At 43.1% G+C, this 23,150-nt stretch overlaps 1 protein-coding gene across 1 annotated transcript in view; it reads right to left on the minus strand.

Annotated features, from left to right (window-relative positions):
• Positions 1 to 23,150, minus strand: part of GLT1D1 (glycosyltransferase 1 domain containing 1) — a 126,028-nt gene that overhangs the window by 34,165 nt on the left and 68,713 nt on the right. The window contains exons 9-10 of the mRNA XM_040250584.1: positions 9,243 to 9,286; positions 6,427 to 6,547 (exon numbers count right to left, since the gene is read on the minus strand). Of these exons, the coding sequence (XP_040106518.1) occupies positions 6,427 to 6,547; positions 9,243 to 9,286 (165 nt within the window). The remainder of the gene's footprint in view (positions 1 to 6,426; positions 6,548 to 9,242; positions 9,287 to 23,150) is intronic.

Here is a 23,150-nt window from a genome sequence, read left to right on the forward strand (position 1 = left end):
CCCCTCCACATTAATAGTTACCCAGGACTTGGGGAGAGGTGCTGGGCCCTGACCCCCCCAGTCGCTATCTTTTCCTGCATATAAGACGCGAGTCCCCGATGGAGATTTTCTTTTCTGGTAGTCTTTCTCTTCAGGTCTCTTTTGGAGCACTCATTTTTTCAATGTCCCTGCTCTTTGCAGTAGGCGCATTGGTCTCTCTTTAGGGCCTGTCTAGCTGGTTTCTCCCCTCCTCCTGACCGGGTGTCTCTAGTTCTCTGGGAATCGGGCCCCGTTTTTGTCCCCGCAAAAAGGATTTGAGCCAGTTTTTTTTTTGATTCCTCCAGTTTTTTTCAGCTCTATATTTTCTTTTTTCCTGTCTGATCTTTTTTTATGTATTTTTTTTCCATCTAATTCGTTCCTCCTTTTCCTCAGGGGTCTCTCTGTTATTGAACACCTTTTTAGCTGCCCTTACCAGATCTTGTATTGTCTGTTCTCCCAGCCTCTCTATCTTCTGCAACTTCCTCCTGATATCCGGAGCTGCCTGATTAACAAAGGCTAGCAAAACTGCAGCGTGTGACTCGTCAGCCTGAGGGTCCATGAGCGTATACTGCCTGAAAGCCTCCATTAACCTCTCTAAAAAGGCTGCTGGGCTCTCATCTGGCTCCTGCCTTACTTGATTTACTTTAGCCAAATTGGTTGGTCTCCTGGCGGCTGCCCGGAGGCCAGCCATCAAAGTCCGGCGGTACACTCGGAGACACTCCCTACCTTTAGCGCATTCAAAATCCCAGTTCGGTCGCAATAAGGGGAACCCTTCTTCGACCAGGTGGGGCTGCATTGTGGGCCTTCCATCCACGCCTAAGACATGTTTTCGTGCCTCTGACAGAATTCGTTCCCTCTCCTCCATAGTAAAAACACCTGCAACAGCTGCTGACAAGCATCCTAAGTAGGGTTGTGAGTAAACAGGATAGAATCTAAAAGATCAATAAGGCCTTGGGGTTTTTCAGAAAAACAGGGGTTTTGAGCTTTCCAGTTATATAAGTCACTAGTAGAGAAGGGCCAGTATTGGTAGGTCCGTTCCCTGTCAGGGTTTGCCAGCCCAACATGGACAGGAAGCGCCTGAACGGTGGATGAAGGTGCCTCTCGGCTCCCGTAGTCGGACGAATCTCCACCCCCTCGGGTCCTTCTGGGAGTTCCCTGGGCTGGCCCCTACTCCTGCTGTGGAGCTGAGGGTTCTGGGTTCCCCCTTTGTTCTGCGGACGACGTCTGAGGTACCTGTGGCAGCAAGGGTGGCGGGATATATGGAGGAGGCGAGATTTCAGTGTCTAAATCAATCAGACTAGGGTATAGAGAAGATTCCTGGAGTATCGGTTTTTTCCGGCTCTCCCGTGCCTCATGGTCTTTTTCCTGGGGGGCCGCCACGACCAAGACCTGTGGAACAGAAGCACTGGAGGGGTTGTGAATAAAGGGTTTCAGCCAAACTTGAGGGTCTTTTACGAAATTTTCCCAGACCAGGATGTAAGGAGCTTGGTCCGGATGTCCCCGAGGGTCAGGAGCCATTATTTTTTTTTTTAACAGCGCAGATGACCGGCAGGCTGAAAGTTCCCTCCGGCGGCCAGCTAACCTGAAATGTCGGCCACTCAGATGAGCATAGGGTTCTTAGCTTGTTCTTTTTTACTAGCATTGATAGGTTCTGAGCCTTGGACTTAAAATCAGAAAAATGGTCAGTCATTACGGATAGTGGTGTAGAATAACTCTGACCCATGACGGCAACACCCACAATAAGCACACAAAAAGCAAGCACGGTGCCGGCACACAGAGACAAGCAACAGACAGTAGACAAACAAATATCAGCCAAAAACACTGAACTAGGTTTATTCCGGGTTGCTGTTGTCCTGTTCCCCAAAGTTACCTTACCGAAGGGCATCCACTGCCCACCAGACTCAGGATTGGAAGAAACATTTTTCCCCATTATTTTACAGAACGGCTCACAGACCAGCTGCCTTCCAGCTCGAATGTTGGGCCTCGGACTTATGCTGGCCGGGTGACTCTTTCGCCCCCTGACCTGATGCCGACATCCAGATATATGTCCTCCTAGTGAGGCTTCCCTTATGCCTGGAAAGTGTTGTTCTTCTCAGTCAGGGGATCCCGGACGAGCCCCCAAATGTTATGCCCAAGGTCCAAATCCCCAGAACTGAGAGAACAAGACATCCACAGCAATGCGAACGCAAAAAGGGAATTTATTGCTAGCTCAAGCCAGGGCCCTGGCCACATCCAACACAGTGGAATAGAGCCAGAGCCCCGAGCCCTGGATTACAGCAGTATTTATAGGTTTAAGACAAAGACAGGAAATTGGCAAGGTTAGATTGGTTACAAGGGCCTCTTTGCATCTACTAATTGGCTAGATTTTCGTGCGTGCAGGCTTTCTTAGGAGATTTTTATCCTCGTCCCGATTGGCACAGACCAGGCTACAGGGAGCATGCTGACAGGCTGAGTCCTCCCGTCGGGGGTAATTGATTTTGATCCCGCTTGGGCAGTGTCTCAGCTGTTTCCAGGATGCTTGCTCCGGCCTATTTTAGCCATGGCCTCTATCAGGCCTCAACAATTAGGCATACAACATCAGTCATTTCTTAAGTTTATGGAGCATGATTTTTTTTTTCCTGCCTTATTTATTTACCATGACCTCTGAAACATCAAAATTCACAAATTGTACCTTTGGTCAGTAAATTCAACTAGTGTCCAAATGAATAAATGGATGTTACAAACACTTATGATACAATAATAGCATCACTCTAATTAAGTAGACCCTGAAGTAAAAAAACTAGGGTTATGAGAATGCAGATGTGAAATGTGATTCAAAGACTCGGAGGACCAGTGGCCAAACATTTCCTTTTCTGCAGGGGGTAGAAATAGATTCAAGGGATTCAAGGGATTAGATTCAAAGGGAATAGATTCAAGGCATTAGATCTGACAGAGTGCCTAAAGAACTATGACGGAGGTTCGTGACATTGTACAGGAGGCAGTGATCAAGACCATCCCCATGAAAAAGAAATGCAAAAAGGCAAAATGGCTGTCTGAGGAGGCCTTACAAATAGCTGTGAAAAGAAGAGAAGCAAAAGGCAAAGGAGAAAAGGAAAGATATACCTCTCTGAATGCAGAGTTCCAAAGAATAGCAAGGAGAGATAAGAAAGTCTTCCTCAGTGGTCAATGTAAAGAAATAAAGGAAAACAACAGAATGTGAAAGACTAGAGATCTCTTCAAGAAAATGAGAGATACCAAGGGAACATTTCATGCAAAGATGGGCTCAATAAAGGACAGAAATAGTATGGACCTAACAGAAGCAGATATTAAGAAGAGGTGGCAAGAATACACAGAAGAACTATACAAAAAAGATCTTCATGACCCGGATAATCACGATGGTGTGATCACTCACCTAGAGCCAGACATCCTGGAATGTGAAGTCAAGTGGGCCTTAGGAAGCATCACTACGAACAAAGCTAGTGGGGATGATGGAAGTCCAGTTGAGTTATTTCAAATCCCAAAAGATGATGCTATGGAAGTGCTGCACTCAATATGTCAGCAAATTTAGAAAGCTCAGCAGTGGCCACAGGACTGGAAAACATGATTTTTCATTCCAATCCCAAAGAAAGGCAAGAATGCTTAAACTACCACACAATTGCACTCATCTCACATGCCAGCAAAGTGACGTTCAAAATTCTCCAAGCCAGGCTTCAACAGTACGTGAACCGTGAACTTCCAGCTGTTCAAGCTGGATTTAGAAAAGGCAGAGGAACCAGAGACCAAATTACCAACATCCATTGGATCATCTGAAAAAGGGAAAGAGTGCCAGAAAAACATCTACTTCTGCTTTATTGACTATGCCAAAGCCTTTGACTGTGTGGATCACAACAAACTGGAAAACTCTTCAAGAGATGGGAATACCAGACCACCTGACCTGCCTCCTGAGAAATCTCTATGCAGATCAAGAAGCAATAGTTACAACTGTACATGGAACAACAGACTGGTTCCAAATCAGGAAAGGAGTACATCAAGGCTGTATATTGTCACCCTGTTTATTTAACTTATATGCAGAGTACATCATTCGAAATGCTGGACTGGATGAAGCACAAGCAGGAATCAAGACTGCCAGGAGAAATATCAATAACCTCAGATATGCAAATGATACCACCCTTATGACAGAAAGTGAAGAACTAAAGAGCCTCTTGATGAAAGTGAAAGTGGAGAGTGAAAAAGTTGACTTCAAACTCAACATTCAGAAAATGAAGATCACGGCATCTGGTCCCATCACTTCATGGCAAACAGATAAGGAAACAGTGAGAGACTATTTTGGGGGGGGCTCCAAAATTACTGCAGATGATGAGTGCAGCAATGAAATTAAAAGACGTTTGCTGCTTGGAAGAAAAGTTATGACCAACCTAGACAGCATATGAAAAAGCAGAGACATTACTTTGCCAACAAAGGTCCATCTGGTCAAAACTATGATTTTTCCAGTGGTCATGTATGGATGTGAGAGTTGGACTATAAAGAAAGCTGAGTGCTGAAGAACTGATGCTTTTGAACTGTGGTGTTGGAGGAGACAGACTCTTGAGAGTCCCTTGGACTGCAAGGAGATCCAACCAGTCAATCCTAAAGGAAATCAGTCCTGAATATTCATTGGAAGGCCTGATGCTGAAGCTGAAACTCCAATACTTTGGCCACCCGATGGGACAAACTGACTCACTCACAAGAGGGAAAAGGCCCTGATGCTGGGAATGATTGAAGGCAGGAGGAGAAGGGAGTGACAGAAGATGAGGTGGTTGGATGGCATCACCGACTCATGGACATGAGTTTGAGTAAACTCCGGGAGTTGGTGATGGACAGGGAGGCCTGGCTTGCTGTATTGCAAGGGGTCGCAAAGAGTTGGACACGACTGAGCGACTGAACTGAACTGAACTGAACAGGGGGTTTTATCAAGTGCTAATCCATAGGACTTCTATGGCATCCATTGTCTGTAAGGCATGTGTAAAGAACTATAGGAAATGCCATACATTCAATGGCTTGTGATTTAGGGATATGAAGACAACTCAGCACTGAAAGCTGGTTATGACAGGACAGATGGCATCTCCTCTTTACTAATATCACTCTTAAAGGAACCCAGCATGCCATGAACCAATAGCAAAATAAAAGAAAGCAAAAACCCTTCTGTATTAAGTGCACACTGGTGATGACCTCAAGTCACTAGCACAAAGCCGTTAAGATACCCGGGTAAGGGAATTCCCTGATGGTCCAGCGGTTGGCACTCCACACTTTCATTACTGTGGGCCCAGGGTTTAATCCTGGGAACTAAGATCCCTGAAGTTCCAGGGCACGGCCAAAAAAAGCAGAAAAAGTTTTAAAAGATATCCAGGTTGGGACTTTCCTGGCAGTCCAGTGGTTAAGACTCCATTTTATCAATGCGGGAACACAGTTTCAATCCCTGGTCAGAGAACTAAGATCTCACATGCCATGCTGCACAGCCAAACAAATTTTTTTTAAGATACAAAAAAAAAAAAAAAAAAAGATATCCTAGGTAAACACCCAATTATGGAAAACGCTCAGTAAGAAGAGACTGCAAAGGGCTTCAAGGTTGGATTAAGTCCTCTACCCAAGAGTTGATACAGTCAAACTAGAGCCTGCCAGATTTTCAAGAGCAGGGGCTTATTTCAATGCAGAAAAGTCCAGCAATGGACTGCAAGGTTGTGCTGGGATGTGCATATTTAGCCCAAGTAGAGTAGTATGCAATTTTCCTTTTCTTTTCTTTTTGGCTGCGCAGCACGGTGGTGTGTGCAATCTTAGTTCCCCAGCCAGGGGTTGAACCCTCGTCCCCTGCAGTGGAAAGTATAGTCTTAACCACTGAGCAACCAGGAAAGTCCAGGAAGTGATTTTTTCAGAGCTGAGCACTAGATGGAGAGATTCGGTCCACCCTCATTCCCACCTTCCTGTGCATCTGTAACCACTCCTCTCTGTTACCACACCCACCCCCTGTGCACAAGCCCCTCCCTTTCTTATCCCCTAAATTCTGGGATCATCGCACACATTGAAAAGAGGGAGAAGAAATCAAGACAAAAGAAGGCTCCCTACAAAACACACCTTTATCCACATCCTGTCCCAGCCCTTCATAGTTTCCATCACCTTCCCACTGAAGCTACTTGGTGAGTCAGAGAGGCGACGCTATCCTAGTTTTATTTCATTTTGTCACTGGCAAGGAAAAATGGCAAGGAGAAAGAAAATAGTATTTTTAAATCCCAGCTAGAACTTCAAAACTACTTTAGAGCTCCCAAAGAGACGCTGCTGTGCTTGTTAGCTTTAAGAAGCACACAGCTTTATTGACAAATGCATCACCTCCATAACTAAGAAAAGGGGTGATCGACAATTTCATATTTCCACTCTCGGGGCTCGTTAGATCATTACCTCCAGAATTGCGGCTGACATGCCTTCAGAGACAGAGCTATTCACCAGCGCGAAGCAATTCTTCATGACAGCATGGAGGTCTTCCTGAGCCATCTCCCTGATCAGTCGTACCCCAGGGGTCCTGAAACAACAGGGAGCAGAGAGCACCTACGGCCGGGAATCTTACAGGGAGAGGCTGGGAGGAAAGATGACAATTTTGGAGAAGTATCTTAGATCACCAGGGAAGCATGATTGATAAAGGGTTCAGTACAGAAAACCATACTGGAGTGAGAATCCATTCTATTTCCATCCCTGATGAGGGAGGAAGCCTGTGAACACACCTGCTTCCATCCTGAATCCTTCTGACCAACAAGACACATGATTCTCAGATACTGGACGTCAGAGATGTGGCTCTTGACATTTTTCTCTGAGTGATTTAGAAAACAAACCTTTCCTAATAATGCAGCCTTTTTCCCAATGCTTTTTTTTAATATGACTTATAATTTTTATTTATTTTTTTATTTTTTATTTTACTTTACAATACTGTATTGGTTTTGCCATACATCAACATGAATCTGCCACGGGTGTACATGAGTTCCCAATCCTGAACCCCCCCCTCCCACCTCCATCCCCATACTATCTCTCTGGGTCATCCCAGTGCACCAGCCCCAAGCATCCTGTATGCTACATCGAACCCAGACTGGCGATTCGTTTCTTACATGATTATTATACATGTTTCAATGCCATTCTCCCAAATCATCCCACCCTCTCCCTCTCCCACAGAGTCCAAAAGTCTGTTCTATACATCTGTGTCTCTTTGGCTGTCTCGCATAGAGGGTTATCGTTACCATCTTTCTAAATTCCATATATATGTGTTAGTATACTGTATTGGTGTTTTTCTTTCTGGCTTACTTCACTCTGTATAATCAGCTCCAGTTTCATCCATCTCATTAGAACTGATTCAAATGTATTCTTTTTAATGGCTGAGTAATACTCCATTGTGTATATGTACCACAGCTTTCTTATCTATTTGTCTGCTGATGGACATCTAGGTTGCTTCCATGTCCTGGCTATTATAAACAGTCCCAGTGCTTTTTAAAAGATACTCAGAGAGGGTGAGTACCCCTGGTGGTCCAGTGGCTAAGATTCCGTGCTCCCAATGCAGGGAGTCTGGGTTCAATCCCTGGTCAGGGAACTAAAGCCCACATGCCACAACTAAGACCCAGTTCAGTCAAATAAATAAATAAAGATAAATATTAGAAAAGATATTCAAATAGATAATCATAGATGTATCATAAACAGAGAGAAATAGAAATAGTAAAACAAAGAGTGTAACACCACCTTTGTCACAGAGGTTTTGCCTTGTTTTATTTTTCTCACTTGACAGTACGGACATTCTTCCCCATTCCCCCAACCCTCTCCAGTCTCACGGTGTTGAGGTTATCATTTCAGTTAACTGGTTATACTTTTACATACATGCATTCTGTATCTGTGAGCAATATAAAGACACCTGATTGCATATAGGGGTGAAATCAGTGTTTCCCAGTCCTCTGGGGTGGTGGAGTGGCCAGGAGGAGGAGCTGGGATCCTGGGAGGGTGAGGATATACACATAAAGGGGGGCTGACCCGCACGGGAGAGGATCCTTCTGGCTCTTGTCCTGCCCCGTCTCCCCACCTAGAACAGGGAAAGTGATGTGTGAGTTCTACAGCTACAGTCATCCTAGAAATGGAAGTCACGGGTAGGGACCACAGGAAAGAGAGACAGGAGACAACGTCTCTGAAGTCTTACTTGGTCCTGGACCAATGACATCCGATTTTTTTGATGTGAGCAGTTAAAACCCCTGGGTGTGTAAGCCAGCATTGTTGGGTCTCTGTGGTTGCTGTTTAGTCACTAAGTCGTGTCTGACTGTTTTGGGACCTCGTGGACTGTAGCCAACCAGGCTCCTCTGTCCATGGGATTTTCCAGGTAAGAATGCTGGAGTGGGTTGCCATTTCGTCCTCCAGGGGATCTTCCTGTCCCAGGGATCAAACCTGCATCTCCTGCACTGGCAGGAGGATTCTTTACCACTGAGCCACCAGGGAAGCCCTGGTCTCTGTTACGGGCAGAAAAATGCAATTGATAGCAAAGACCCTGGCAAATTGCTTTCCAAAGGAATGGCTGCAATTTTCCCCCTCACCAGCAGATTTTTAGTTGTTGTTGTTGTTGTTTTTCGGTTTTGACCCATGAGGTAAGGGACAATTATAACCTCAAAGTGGGTTTCCTGGGCATTTCCTGACCTAGTGAGGTTGTATGTCTTCACACGTGCATCCATGCTCCCAGCATGTCAGCTTCCAGGGTTGTCAATGGGGAAAGGAGTAGCACCCAGATTCTCACAGGATCATCAGGAGATTAAAGGAGGAATTATTAATGAAGTGCTGGGAACAGAGCCTGGGACACGGTGAATGCTGGGAACTGGGATTATTTATCAGTCACTAGGCTTCCTCTCCTGCAAAATATCTGTTCACTCCCTATGCTTATCTCTCTTTTTTTAAAAAATGTATTTCATCATGTCACTCAGCATGTGGGACCTCAGTTCCCTGTTGCTTCAGTCATGTCCGACTCTTTGTGACCCCATGGACTGTAGCCCACCAGGCTCCTCTGTCTATGGGATTCTCCAGGCAAGGATACTGGAGTGGGTTGCCATGCCCTCCTCCAGGGCATCTTCCTGAACCAGGAATTGCACCTGCATTGGCAGGCAGGTTCTTTACCATTCCCTGACCAGGGATCAAGCCTGAATCCTCTGCATTGGAAGCCTGGAGTTTTAACCACTGGACCACCAGGGAACTCCCATACTTACCTCTTTACTTTGGCTTTTACTTCCCTTGTGAAGACTGGATCAACCTGAAAATTGACAAAGACGAATTTTAGGAAAAGCCAGAAATGAATCTAAGTCTCAAGAGAATTGCAGATCATGGCAACAGAGCCAGACTTAACAACTCAGAAAAGGAAAAAGTAAATCAAATACAAAAGAATACCCTGGAGTCCAGCTACTGCAAAGTAATAAGGAAAAGAAGCACTTCAGAGAAAATTTAAAGACACAAACACATACAGTTGTCCTTCAGTATCCACCGTTCGAGGACCCCCTCAGATATCAAATGCTGTGGATGCTCAAGTTCTTTATATAAAATGGTATAGTATTTACATCTAACTGAAACATATCCTCCTGTATACTTTAAATCATTTCTGGATTACTTACAGTACTAATATAAATGCAATGTAAATAGGTGCCAGTGCACAGCAAATTGAAGTTTTGCTTTTTGGAACTTTCTGGAATCTCTTTTCCTGAATATTTTCAGTCCATGGTTGGATGAATCTGAGAATACAGAACCTGTTGATACACAGGGCCAACTGCATTCCTGTTTCCTGTTTGGTCTATAAGAACCTGGTGAAGCTCCAGGTATGGGAGGCCAAGAATTATCCACCCAATTCAAGGTCCTAAAACAGAAGTCATTTACAGTCAAGGGAAAATCTGACAAAAACATAATATTTCAATGAAAGTTTTGCCTGGTTGATTACAGTGGTGGCTTTTGTCATAAAACCTTTGAGGTAGATGGAGTTGGAACCCTTGGTAGATCTAAAATAAAAGATCTGACTGAATTAAAATTTTATTTTTAACAGGGAGCCTTTCCAGACACACAATGTTAAAGCAAAGGCACGCCCATGGGCTGATACATGGGAAAACAAAATGGGGTCTTGTCCATACAATGAAGTATTATTCAGCCAACAGAAAGGAATGAAGTACTGATTTATGCTACAGCATGGGGGAACCTTGAAAACGTGATGCTAAGTGAAAGAAGTCAGACACAGAAGGCCCTAAATTGTGACTCTTTTTATATGAAATGTCCAGAACAGACAAATCTATAAAGAAAGAGAGTGGTTAGTTGGTAGGCACTGGGAGGTGAGGAGAATGGGAGTGACTGCTAACGGGTATAGGATTTTGGGGAGATGATAAAAATGCCCCGAAACTAGATAGGGGTGATGACTGCAAAACTTTGTGTTAAATACTTTTAAATGGTGCATTGTATGACATACAAATTATATTTCCATTTTTAAAAAGCCAAGTCCAACCTTTTAATTAGTTACAATGTGATATTGTTGAGTCTGCACTTCACTCCTATTTCATATTCATATCTAGAGGAAATACGTCCTATGAGACGGGTGTCATTTTTTTTTTTTAAGATTTATTTATTGGCTATGGTGGGTCTCCTTTGCTGTATGTGGGCTTTCTCTAGTTGTGGAGATTGGGGGCTACTCTCTAGTTGTGGGGCATGGGCTTTTCACTGAAGTGGCTTCTCTTGTTGAGGAGTACAGGCTCCAGGCATACAAGCTTCAATAGTTGTGGCTCACGGGCTTAGTTGCTCTGTGACATGTGAGATGTTCCCAGACCAGGGATTGAACCAGTATCTCTTGCACTGCAAGTCAGATTCTCAACCACTGGACTACTAGCAGAGCTCCCAGGCACCCTGTTTCGTCCCATTGTATCCCCGGTAGTCAATATGTTTGCTAAATTAATGCAAACATTAATAGCAATATTTCTTAAATTGGTCTCTTATACCAACATTTTTTGACTCCACATGCTTTTAAGAAAACTTATATGTAGATGTCCAGGCTGAGTGGGGCTCTGGAGACAGACCACCTGGGTCAAATCCTTCCCAAACCAATTTCTAGCCACATGGCCATGTGCACATTAATGGATCTCTCTGGGCTTCAGGCTCCTCATCTGTAAGAAGAGAATGATAACAGCACCATGGGACTGTTGGGAGGATCAAATAGTTAAAACACATTCAGTGGTTACAACTTTTTCTAAAACACAGTAACTGTTGCAGATTGCAGCACTAATACAAAAATATCTATACACTTCATGTCAAATGTGTACTTTCCCAGTGACACTGCCATACTTCTCAGCAAGACACCTGCACACCTGAAGGTCATCACAGAATCCACAGAAAACACACCTTATTCCTGACCATCAGAAGCCAAACTAATGTACCTTTATGTACAATGACCTCTTCTCAGGCAAATTTACTTCCTGAAGTACCAAGAGGATCTTTATGGATAACTTTCCACCTGTCATAGGGTCCCTACAAGCCTATTAGGATAAAGCTGCAGTGCATGTTTATCACATCTGTTTCATCCAACTGCAAACTATTAAATGAAACAATCAGTAGATAGGTTTTCCCCTGCATCCCTCCCCAGGTTTTATTAACAATGACTACAATTTTAAAATAATTGGGAAAATATTCTTAAACTTAGGCAAGTGTAAGACAAAATTCTAAACATGTCTTCAGAGATAGAGGTAGATGAGGGTATAAGCACATTTTACAAATACAGTGTCTGCCAGCTCTTCCTGTTACTGCAGATGAGTTTAGAAGTGAAGGCAGATTCAATTTCTATTCTCATTCACACCTCACCAGTAGGTATCAGGAATTACAAACCAAGTCGACTTAATGAATATGATGATATCCCTAGAGTTTGTCATACTGAAATAATTCTGTGTTTTCCAAAAACTTCATTTTGGTTTCCTCTGGCAAGGAAATGCTGTGTGTTTATGTGTGGTAGAGCCCAGATCCTTTAAATTATTCATATGCCGAAGATGTATCCCAAAGAACCAGTAACACAAAGCTCACTCATTTCCCTGAGGTCATGACATCACTTTGATGGTGGACACAGCAAATCTGGGTGTATAACAAAATGGAAATTATTCCTAGATTTTTTAAAAGCTTAATATACTTTAATAGCAAACTTGCAGGAACAGTACAGAAGACACACACCACTAGACATGCACATGTATGTAAAGCAACTCAAAAGTGTACTGAACAGATGGAACCTACCATATGATTAAAATACTGCAAAGACCATTTAGTTGCCATCAACAAGAAATGTACTTGTTTTAAATATCATATGATACTGTTTATATTTGGAATTTTTTTAAATGATGTAAATGAAATTACTCACAAAACAGAAATAGACTCACTGACAAAAAACAACTTATGGTTACCAAAGGGGAAAGGCGTGGAGAGAGGGATATATTAACAGCAGTCATGTCTGACTTTTTGCGACCCCATGGACTATACAGTCCCTGGAATTCTCTAGGCCAGAATACTGAAATGGGTAGCCTTTCCCTTCTCCAGAAGATCTTCCCAACCCAGGGATCAAACTGGGGTCTCCTGCATTGCAGGTGGATTCTTTACCAACTGAGCTATCAGGGAAGCCCAACACACAAACACTACTGTATATAAAACTGATAAACAATAGGTCTTACTGTATAGCACACGGAATAATACTTAATCTATAACGGAAAAGAACCTTTAAAAGAATATATATTTAATGTGTGTTTGTGTGAGTGTGTTAGTTGCTCAGTTGTGTCCAATTCTTTGCAACCCCGTGGATTGTAGCCTACCAGGATCCTCAGTCCATGAAATTCTCCAGGCAAGAATAGTGGAATGGGTTGCCATTCCATTCTCCATGGCATCTTCCTGATCCAGGGATTAAACCCAGTCTCCTGTACTACAGGCAGTGCAGCGTCTGAGCCACCAGGGAAATGTGTGTGTGTGTGTATACTTGAATCACTTAATCTATTGTGGAAAAGAACCTAAGAAAGAAAATATACATACATATATATATATATATAACTGAATCACTATTCTGAATCACTATTATATATATATAACTGAATCACTATTCTGTACACCTGAAATACAACTTTGTAAATCAACTATATTTCAATAAAATTTTTTTTGCCACTTTATTTTTTTAATTGGAGGATAATTGCTTTACAGAATTTTGTGGTTTTCTGTCATATATCAGCAAGAATCAGTCATCAGTTTAGTTCAGTTCAGTTGCTCAGTCGTGTCTGACTCTTTGCAACCCCGTGAATTGCAGCACGCCAGGCCTCCCTGTCCATCACCAACTCCCGGAGTTCACTCAAACTCACGTCCATCGAGTCAGTGATGCCATCCAGCTATCTCATCCTCTGTCATCCCCTTCTCCTCCTGCCCCTAATCCCTCCCAGCATCAGACTCTTTTCCAATGAGTCAACTGTTCCCATGAGGTGGCCAAAGTACTGGAGTTTCAGCTTTAGCATCATTCTTTCCAAGGGACACCCAGGACTGATCTCCTTTAGAATGGACTGGTTAAATCTCCTTGCAGTCTAAGGGACTCTCAAGAGTCTTCTCCAACACCACAGTTCAAAAGCATCAATTCTTCGGTGCTCAGCTTTCTTCGCAGTCCAACTCTCACATCCATACATGACTACTGGAAAAACCATAGCCTTGACTAGAAGGACCTTTGTTGCTAAAGTAATGTCTCTGCTTTTGAATATGCTATCTAGGTTGGTCATAACTTTCCTTCCAAGGAGTGTCTTTTAATTTCATGGCTGCAATCACCATCTGCTGTGATTTTGGAGCCCAAAAAAGTAAAGTCTGACACTGTTTCCACTGTTTCCCCATCTATTTCCCATAAAGTAATGGGATCAGATGCCATGATCTTAGTTTTCTGAATGTTGAGCTTTAAGCCAACTGTTTCACTCTCCTCTTTCGCTTTCATCAAGAGGCTTTTTATGAGCCATAGGTACACCCATATCAATAAAAAAATTTTTTTAAGATATTTGTTTTAAGAAAATCCAAATGCTGGCAATATTTTAACAGGTTTATTGTTATAAAATTCAACTTCTGAAACTTGCTTGCTGAAACATTCTGACCTGTGTTAATGTCTCTGCTTTTAATACTATTCTCAAACAAATGGAAATGGAAAAATTGCAACCCCTGATTTCTGCCCCCTATTTTTCTACTCAGAATCACACAGGTAGCTTTTGACCCCATGGGGGAAAAATGTAACATTTAGAACTATCAAACAAGAAGATAATTTTTTTTTTTTAAGGAGTAAAATGTTTTCTGTCCTAGTAGAGTCTTAGGGATATTCTCGGTGTATGCAACATGCTGGGTGAATGTCCTTTGGCATAACTGTGACACATTTGGCATGAATCGCCCACAGACTGGTGTCTTCTAAAAAGACAACCAGATGCCTCACTTGTCTCTTGCCAAGCAGGGAGAGCTGCGCTCTGTAGATGCAGATCTGTATGGAAGATGGGTCTTTGGGACACTAGTCCACCGTCTTTTCAGTCTGCTGGCCTTCCAAAATAAAGTTGTTATTTCTTGCCCCAACAACTCGTTTCTTGATTTATTGGCCTGTCGTGCAGCAGGCAGTATGAAGTCAGACTCAGTAACATTTACTCTCCACTTCTCACCTCTCTCCTAATTACATGTCTTTTTCTCCACCAGGAAGGCCAACCTCAATCCTTAAAATCCATTCATCCCCCACTGCACAGGCAAATGTTCCCTCTCTGAGAAACTTTGTCTGATCAACCAAACAGGAAGTAAAGTCTCCTCTCAAACTTTCTACCACCTCCTATAAAACATGGACCTACTTTTTTTGGTACTTGTTGGGTGTTTGTCCAACTCTTCTCCTTATACATCTTCATTTTCCTCCCAAGGTCATGCTAGTTCTGTCCTGGATAATATTTGCTAAATGAAAGATTTCCAACTGGTTCTATCTTTCTTTCTGTTTCCCACTTTTGATTTTTTTTTTCACTTAATTTATCCTAAGCCATTCGATTACATTATAACCCTAATGTCTCATCATGAAAAGATAAACAATTTCATGAAAGCCTTCTTTTGGCATTACATATAAATTTTGACTAGCTCAGTCAGTAAAGAATCTGCCTGCAGTGCAGGAGACCCAGGTTCAATCCCTGGGTTGGGAAGATCCCCTGGAGAAAGAAATGGCAACACACTCCAGTACCCTTGCCCAGAAAATCTCATGGACAGAGGATCCTGGTGGGCTGCAGTCCATGGGGTCGCAAAGAGTCAGGCAGGACTAAGCAACTAACACTTACTTATGAATTTTGATGAGGCTCCCCTGGTGGCTCAGTGGAAAGAATCCCACTGCAATGCAGGAGACCCAGGTTCAATTCCTTGGAGAAGGAAACGGCAATCCACTCCAGTATTCTTGCCTGAGGAATCTCATGGACAGAGGAGCCTGGCAGGCTACAGTCCATGGGGTCATAAGAATCAGACATGACTTAGCAACTAAACAACTACCACCATGAATTCTGACATATATGTTTTACTTATGATAATTTTTAGTTACAAATTCCTCAGCACTTCCCTGGTGATCCAGTGGTTAACACTCTGTACTTCAAATACAAGGGGAACCAGTTCAATCCTTAGTCAGGAAACTAAGATCCCACATGCTCCATGGTGTGGCCCCAAATTTTTTTTCTTATTGGAAAAAAACAGAAATTCCTTTTGTTTTTAATTTTTAAACATGTGTCTTCTCTCATGATTAGGGTAAAAGATTTCATCAAGGAAAAAAAATTGAATAAGACAGCTGAAATACCTAACTGGAGAAAAGAATGGCTACCCATTCCAGTATTCTTGCCTAGAGAATTCCATGGACAGAGGAGCCTGGCAGACTATGGTCCATGGGGTCACAAAGAGTTGGACGTGACTGAGCAACTAACATAACCCTTTAACTAAAATTTAGCCAAAGGTGTAACAGCAGCTTTCAAGTTGAAAGTACAAACTGCATTAAACTTTTCTCGGCTTGCCTTCCACATCAGTTCATTTTCAAATCTCTTAGTGAAGCCAAGGGGAACAAAACACAAGATAAAGAAAAAAAAAAAAAGAAGAAGGGTAGATATTTTTATTTAATGAAAGTGCATGTTATGAAATTTTAAAAAGCGAGAGCATGGCAAGCAGCAAAGAAAATTCTCATTTCCTCCTTCTAAGCTTATTTACTTTCTAGCAAAATACATTGTCTCAACTCCCAGGCTGAAGGAAAATCATCTTAGATATAAGAAATTATCGTGGGAAGTCATTAAGCTGTCAAGCATGAGCTGAATGTTCCTACCACACTGCTTATCAAAGAGAACCATAAAATGCACCCACTCCATACGCCCCTGCAAGCAGAAACCACATGCTTTGCTAAAATAGTTGGATCAAGAGATCAAAGAAGCTTTAATAGAAAACCAGCGTCTAACTCAAACCATCCTGCAGCTAAAACAGAATCTTAGCCTGTCAACACACAAAGGAAACATCAGCACAGAAAGTTCTCTCATTCTTTAATTAAACGCTCCTATGATGCTGCCTATGAACCAGGTGCTATGCCAAGTATTCGCTTATTTTGGCCTCATAAGAAACTATGAGGCAGGTAGTGTTTTCTGAGTCATGCCCACTTTACAGATGGAGAAACTGAGGCCCAGAGCAGTGAAGGGTACCCAGCTAGCATGCAATCACTCTATTACCCAGCCAAGCAGAACTACCCTTTGCCTGTCAGGGATGATTCGATCTTGTTCTAAAGATGTTAATGAACTTGCCAGCAGTAAGAAGTAATGAAGGATTAAGTAGATTTAACAGGGGACTGGGATCTTACTTTTTGAAATGTTCTTGTTAAGAATGATCACTTTATTTTTTAGATGTGTAACATACATAGCATCACCATTTTTTAAAAAGCAATCTAAGAACACTCTCTCTGTGTGCATGCTAAATCATTTCAGTCATGTAGGACTCTTTTGCAGCCCTGTGGGCTGTAGCCTTCCAGGCTTCTCTGTTCATGGGGTTCTCCGGACGAGAATACTGGAGTGGGTTACCATGCCCTCCTCCGGGGTATCTTCCCAACCCAGGGACCGAAACTGCGTCTCTTACGTCTTCTACATTGTCAGGTGGGTTCTTTACCACTAGTGCCACCTGGGAAGAACAACATTCTCTCTGCTGCTGCTGCTAAGTCGCTTCAGTCGTGTCCGACTCTGTGCGACCCCATAGACGGCAGCCACCAGGCTCCTCCATCCATGGGATTCTCCAGGCAAGAGTACTGGAGTGGGGTGCCATTGCCTTCTCTGAACATACACTCTAGTATTTTATAAATGGTTGGTAGAGAGATGAGTGTCGATTAAAAAGGAGAGCAATAATATTCCAAAGAGGAGGGTGATAACTGCCTTCTGAGCTGGACCATGGAACATGGTAGGAACAAACGTGAATGCTGTATGTAGCCCAGCCCATGGGCTCCCCTGTCCTGGCAGATACACCTCCAGTCTAGAGCTACCTGTCCTCATCTCTCCTCCTAACCAGACCTCATGTCCACTCAGGCAGGGGCCAAGTCTATTCTATTCTCTGGGACTAAATATAAGGGCCATATTGATATCCATTAAGTGACCTACAAAAGTATTTGGTTCTTGTCGTATCGTTCATACAAACAAATTGGTAATTTGCATATGCCATGATCATCAGTTTTCTGCTTTGAATATTTGGCTTCCATTTCACCTCTTCTGCTTCCCCTGTGCATCTTCTCACTTCTGCCCCCTGGGTGTCGTCTGATGGAAGTGGAATTAGGTGCCTGGTCCTCTCCTTACAAAATGGCAGAGGTAACCCACGGCAGACCATGGACCTTGAAGGGAATGACCCAGAGACTAAGAACTGGATGCAGTCAAACCGGTCTTTAGCCTCCCCAGCAATTCTCTTAGAAGCTCTTATCATCTCCTAATACATGTCCTTGTGCTGAAGCTGGTCTGAGGCTGCAGCCCAGGGGCTCAGGCTGAGCTTCTTCACTGGGGTCCCCTATCTGACCAGGCTGCATGCAGAGACACAGACAAAGAGAGCAGGAATCACTGCTGTATGCACTGTGAGCACACCCTAAAAACAGACTGAGCTCTTTCTCAAGACATATTCACTAACCGAGTCAATGCAGTTTTGTTCTAAGAGGCCCTGCACATGATCCAGAAAGGCTACAGTCCTCCTAAAGGGTGCAATTTAGACTTAAAGTGTTTATTCAGTCATTGAGCTTAGCAGTTAACAAAGAAAAAAAATGAATGGAAGAAGAGTGTATTCACATCAGATGTCAAAAATAATTGTAGTACTTGGGGTGTTTAATCCGCTCTAAGAGATAATGGTTAAAAGATGAATTGTAATGTGTCTCAAGATTTGACCTCTGACCCACTTCTCAAATTCATTTCCAAAAGATCAGTGTATTAACCCATAACATTGTAGCAAAGATTCAATGTCAAGCATAAAACCCTTTTAGTCTCCTCCTACTTCTGTATTCAAAAGTGGTGTTAAATTGAATTCTTGACACTGAAAACTGATAGATACCTAGAAATCTTGTAAGGATAATAGGGAAGAGCTTGTTTAAGTTGAGTGGTCAAGAGAATCATATTGAAGCCAGGCCACGATCTGGGGAGGGAATCTCATTAAGGAAGCAACCAACGCACTGGCTTTCAAGAGGGAGTATGTCTAGGGGCCACACATACACATACACACACACACACACAACCATCCAGTGTGGCCCAAGTCAGTGTTTTCCAAACTTTGAATCATGGAGCACATCATGAAATCAATCTTGGAATAAAAATAGGCATTGTTTTAATGACATGAAATATCAAAGCAGAGACATGGAACAGGTTTTTAAAGAAATATCAGAGTGTGTGAAATACATAAAGTAAGAGGATTATTTAATTAAGCTTGTTTCTGGTGTGTGTGTGTGTGTGTGTGTGTGTGTGTGTGTGTGTGTGTGGTGGGTCACCATGTAAAATGTGCTGGAGTTGGTTTTACTTGCTGTCTGGTAATTTGAAACTGGCCATGGGAAAACCTTTTTATAGAAATAGGCAAATAGGGCTTTTATAAAATAGGGCTTGGGATTTCCCTGTTGGTCCAATGGTTAAGACTTCACCTTCCAATACAGAGGGTGCAGGTTCAATCCTGGTCAGGGAGCTTAAAAAAAAAAACCCCAAAGAACATAAAACAGAAGTAATACTGCAACAGGTTTAATAAAGACATTAAAAATGGTCCACATCAAAAAGATTTTTTTAAAAAATAGGGTTTACCACCTTGCCCATCCCAACAGAACCAGTTGTTCAACACTGACCAGCATACCACTGGTTATGGAGAAAAAGCAAAGAAATATATAACACTTAAAGAGACACTAGTTCATCTGAATTATTGGAGGATATGAAATGTGTGTCTACATATCAATATATTGGTTTTATATCTTCTGAGGAACTCACTGGTGGTCTGCATTTTCATTGCTAGGGGTTCAGGTTCAATCCCTGGTTGAGGAACTGAGATCTCACAAATCGGGCAGTGTAACCAAAAAAAAAGAAAAGAAAACTTTTGTAGGGAAGAGGGAGCCAAGAAGGAAACAAGTGGTTTGAATTTGTGACTAATCATATTCAGTGCTGCCTTAGTATTTCAGAAACTCAAATTATTCTGTCTACTAAGACAACACTAAGGTGTTTGTGATGGTGGCTACTGATTCTCTTTAGATTTGATAAAGACCCATTAGAAGGCAGGGATATTGCTAGGGGCTGAATGTTTGTGTCCCCCTTAAAATTCACACACTGAAATCTTAATCCCCAAGGTGATGATATTTGGGAGCGTAGATCTTTGGGAAGTGATGCAGGAACCCTCGTAAATGGGACTGGCGTTCTGATAAAAGATCCTAGAGAGCTCCGAGGACTCAGCAAGCAAGGAAGAGCATTCTGGACTTCCTAGGTGGTCCAGTGGTAAAGAATTCGCCTGCCAATGCAGGGGACGTGGGTTCGATCCCTTGTCTGGGAAGATTCCACATGCCTCAACAGCTAAGCCTATGCAGCACAACTACTGAGCCCTCCCTTGAGAACGCTCTGCAACAAGCAAAGCCACCACAGTGAGAAACCTGGGCACCACAACTAGAGAGTAGCCTCTGCCTGCTGAAACTAGAGAAAGTCTGTATGCAGCACTGAAGATTCAGTATAGCCAAAAACTGAAGGAGAAAAAAAGATGAAGAGTACCCTCAGAAGAAAATGACCCCGCTGGCACTTTCACCTTGGACTCGAAGCCTCCAGAACGTCAGAAATAAATTTGATGTTTCTTAGCTACCTCGTCTGCGGTACGTGGTTATAGCCACCCATATGGACCAAGACAAAGAACCAGGAATCAGGTCCCAAATGCTCACTTCTGCATTCAGGTCTGTGCAAGCCTGAGAAGGCAGCCACATCCCCGGAGGCAGAGTGAGATCTGGAAGATCCAGTTTCTCTGGTCGGTGGAGGAGAAGTGAGCAGATCCCAGGAAATCCCCAGACTGAGTGTGGCCCTGGCACAGTGCCAGATGCTTACAACTGGTTTTTCCAAGTGGCAAATTTGCAACCTAAGATGCCTTTCTCCGTTTCCTAGAGGGTTTTTAATTACAGATAGTGGAGCGCCTTGTGGAAGAAGTGCTTGAGAATTATTACTAATTCATGGCAATGAACTTAAGGACCAGTAACTCTCAGCTCATAACCCTTCACAACCCTTCACTCAAGAGCTCCCTTTCCAGGCTCCTCTTTCTCTTTTATCCCCTTGCTGCTTGGCTTTCCTGGCTCCACCCACACAAACTAAGTCAGAGGCTGAAGATGCAGCCTCAGAAGGGACCTCCAGGGGCCTCAGGGCTACGAGACTTGTTCTGGACCTGCATTGGCTCAGGAAGAAATATGTCCTCAGGCATGTCAGAGATGTATTAGACTAGCTTGGAAAGGGGGAGGAGAAAAGGGGAAAGGAGAAAGTCCACTAGAAATTATGGAAGCACTAAAGCTTCCCAAGACACGACTTTTCCAGGGTCCCTGTAAACCTTGTCTCAGCCAGCTCAGGTCACCATCTGTTTCCTGATTCCTATCAGGCAAAGCCATGAGTCAAAGTCACTGCCTCCCTCTGGAAGTTACAAAAAAAGGAAATACAGGGACTTCCCTGGTGGTCCAGTGGTTAAGCATCCACTGGCCAATGCAGGGGACACGGACTCCATCCCTGGTTCAGAAGGATTCCACATGCCGCAAGGCAACTGAGCCCCCAAGTCACAACTACTGAACCCTCAAGCCGCAACTACTGAGCCCTCAGGCCTAGGGCCCATGCTCTGCAACAAGAGAGTAGCCTCTGCTTGCTGCAACTAGAGAAAGCCCATGTGAAGCAAAGAAGACTCATGGGATCAAAATAAATAAACAACTACAACTTCTAAAAAAAGAAAGAAAATACAGAGATGCAACATTTTGTAGGACCGACAAGGCAAAGAGAAAGAGAGAAAGACAGAGGGTGGACACTCATGAATGTTTGTCTAGCTAGTTGCGAGCACTTAAAAATTTCACACACGCATACATACATTTTTTTCAAAAGGAAAAAAAAAGGCCTCTAGGCTGTGACTTCTCTTGGAAGGTTGACAAGGGAGCCTGGATCTCTGGATGCAAATCCTGCTGTGGCTGAATCATGCTCCCAGTCAGTCACGCCACAGTTTGCCACAGTCTCCACCCTCCCCTACTGCCTCCCAACCCAGAGCCCGAGAGTCTAATTTCTTTGCAGTGAAATTAGGAGGAAGGAAACACATTTTTTACAACCACTGTTCTTTCAAAAGTAGGCCAACTAAAGTTAGAGGGAAGCTTGTATGTTTCAAAAACAAATGGGAAAATATGGTTCTTTCCCCTGGGGATGGAAAAGCCTTCCTAATTGTTTAGAAAATAAAACAACTGGGGCTTCCCTGGTGGTCCAGTGGTTAAGAATCTGCCTTCCAATTAAGAGGACGTGGGTTTGATACCAGTTGGGGATCTAAGACCCCATATGCCTTGGAGCAACTAAGCCTTCTCCCTACAACTACTGAACCCTGCACTACAACTTGAGAGTCCCAGAGCCATAACAAAGCCCCCTGTCAAACGAAGACCTGACATGGCCACAAGAAAGCAAAAACAAAAGAAATGCCTCTTCTAAGAGACCATGAAACCAATGGCGTCCCTCTCTTGTAGGCAAGTGAGTTGAACAGGAAGGTGCTAACAGATGTGGGAAAACAACATGTGCCCTAGCCGCTCCCTCTTCTCTGACTCCAGTACCAGCTACAATGCTGCCTCAGTATTTATGTTCCTGGAAAAGTGTTTCTGGCACATGTTTAGCACTACACTTTGAAGTTTGCCACCTCTCTCCAGGCTTCCTTAAAAGGAAGCGTGACAGAAAAAGTCAAACAGAGAAATCAGGTCGTCATTAGGCCAGAGTTGTTTGTGAACATTTTTCTCCACCAAGTATTGTTCTTTTGGTATTTCTGCCTCCAGATACACTGTCTCTGTGTGTGTGTGTGTGTGTGTGTGTGTGCACGTGTGTGTGCATGCACTCAATCATGTCCAACTCTTTGCAACCCCAAGGACTGTAGCCCACCAGGCTCCTCTATCCAGGAGATTTTTTTCAGGCAAGAATACCAGAATGGGCTGCCGTTTCCTCCTCCAGAGGATTTTCCTGATCCAGGGTTCAAACCTGCATCTCCCAGGCACACTGAGTCTTCATAAAAACTGTTTCCCAAACTGGCTATTTGCATATTTTTGCAAGTCATCACATCTGTGCCTCCTCTCTACTATTGTTTATTTAATACTTTTGTGAAATAAATTCATTTTTTTAATCAACTTATTTTTAAAGGAAATTTTCAGAGTTTTTTCCAGTATCCTGCATCATAAAAGGAACCAAACCATAAAAACAAAAGCAGTGAAAAGGAAAGCCACATTACTAAATTCTTTCAAGATAACTGCTGCTGCCACGGCTCTAAGCTTGCAGCCTTCTCTCTTGGTTAGCAAGAATCTCAAGATCAAATTAAAACCTTTTCAATCCTGCTGCTTGAACAGAGGATAGAAAGAGAATTAAAATAATAATAATAATAATAGTAATAGCTTTGCCACT

Source organism: Oryx dammah, unplaced genomic scaffold (assembly GCF_014754425.2).
Source record: "Oryx dammah isolate SB20612 unplaced genomic scaffold, SCBI_Odam_1.1 HiC_scaffold_12, whole genome shotgun sequence".
NCBI lineage: Eukaryota > Metazoa > Chordata > Mammalia > Artiodactyla > Bovidae > Oryx > Oryx dammah.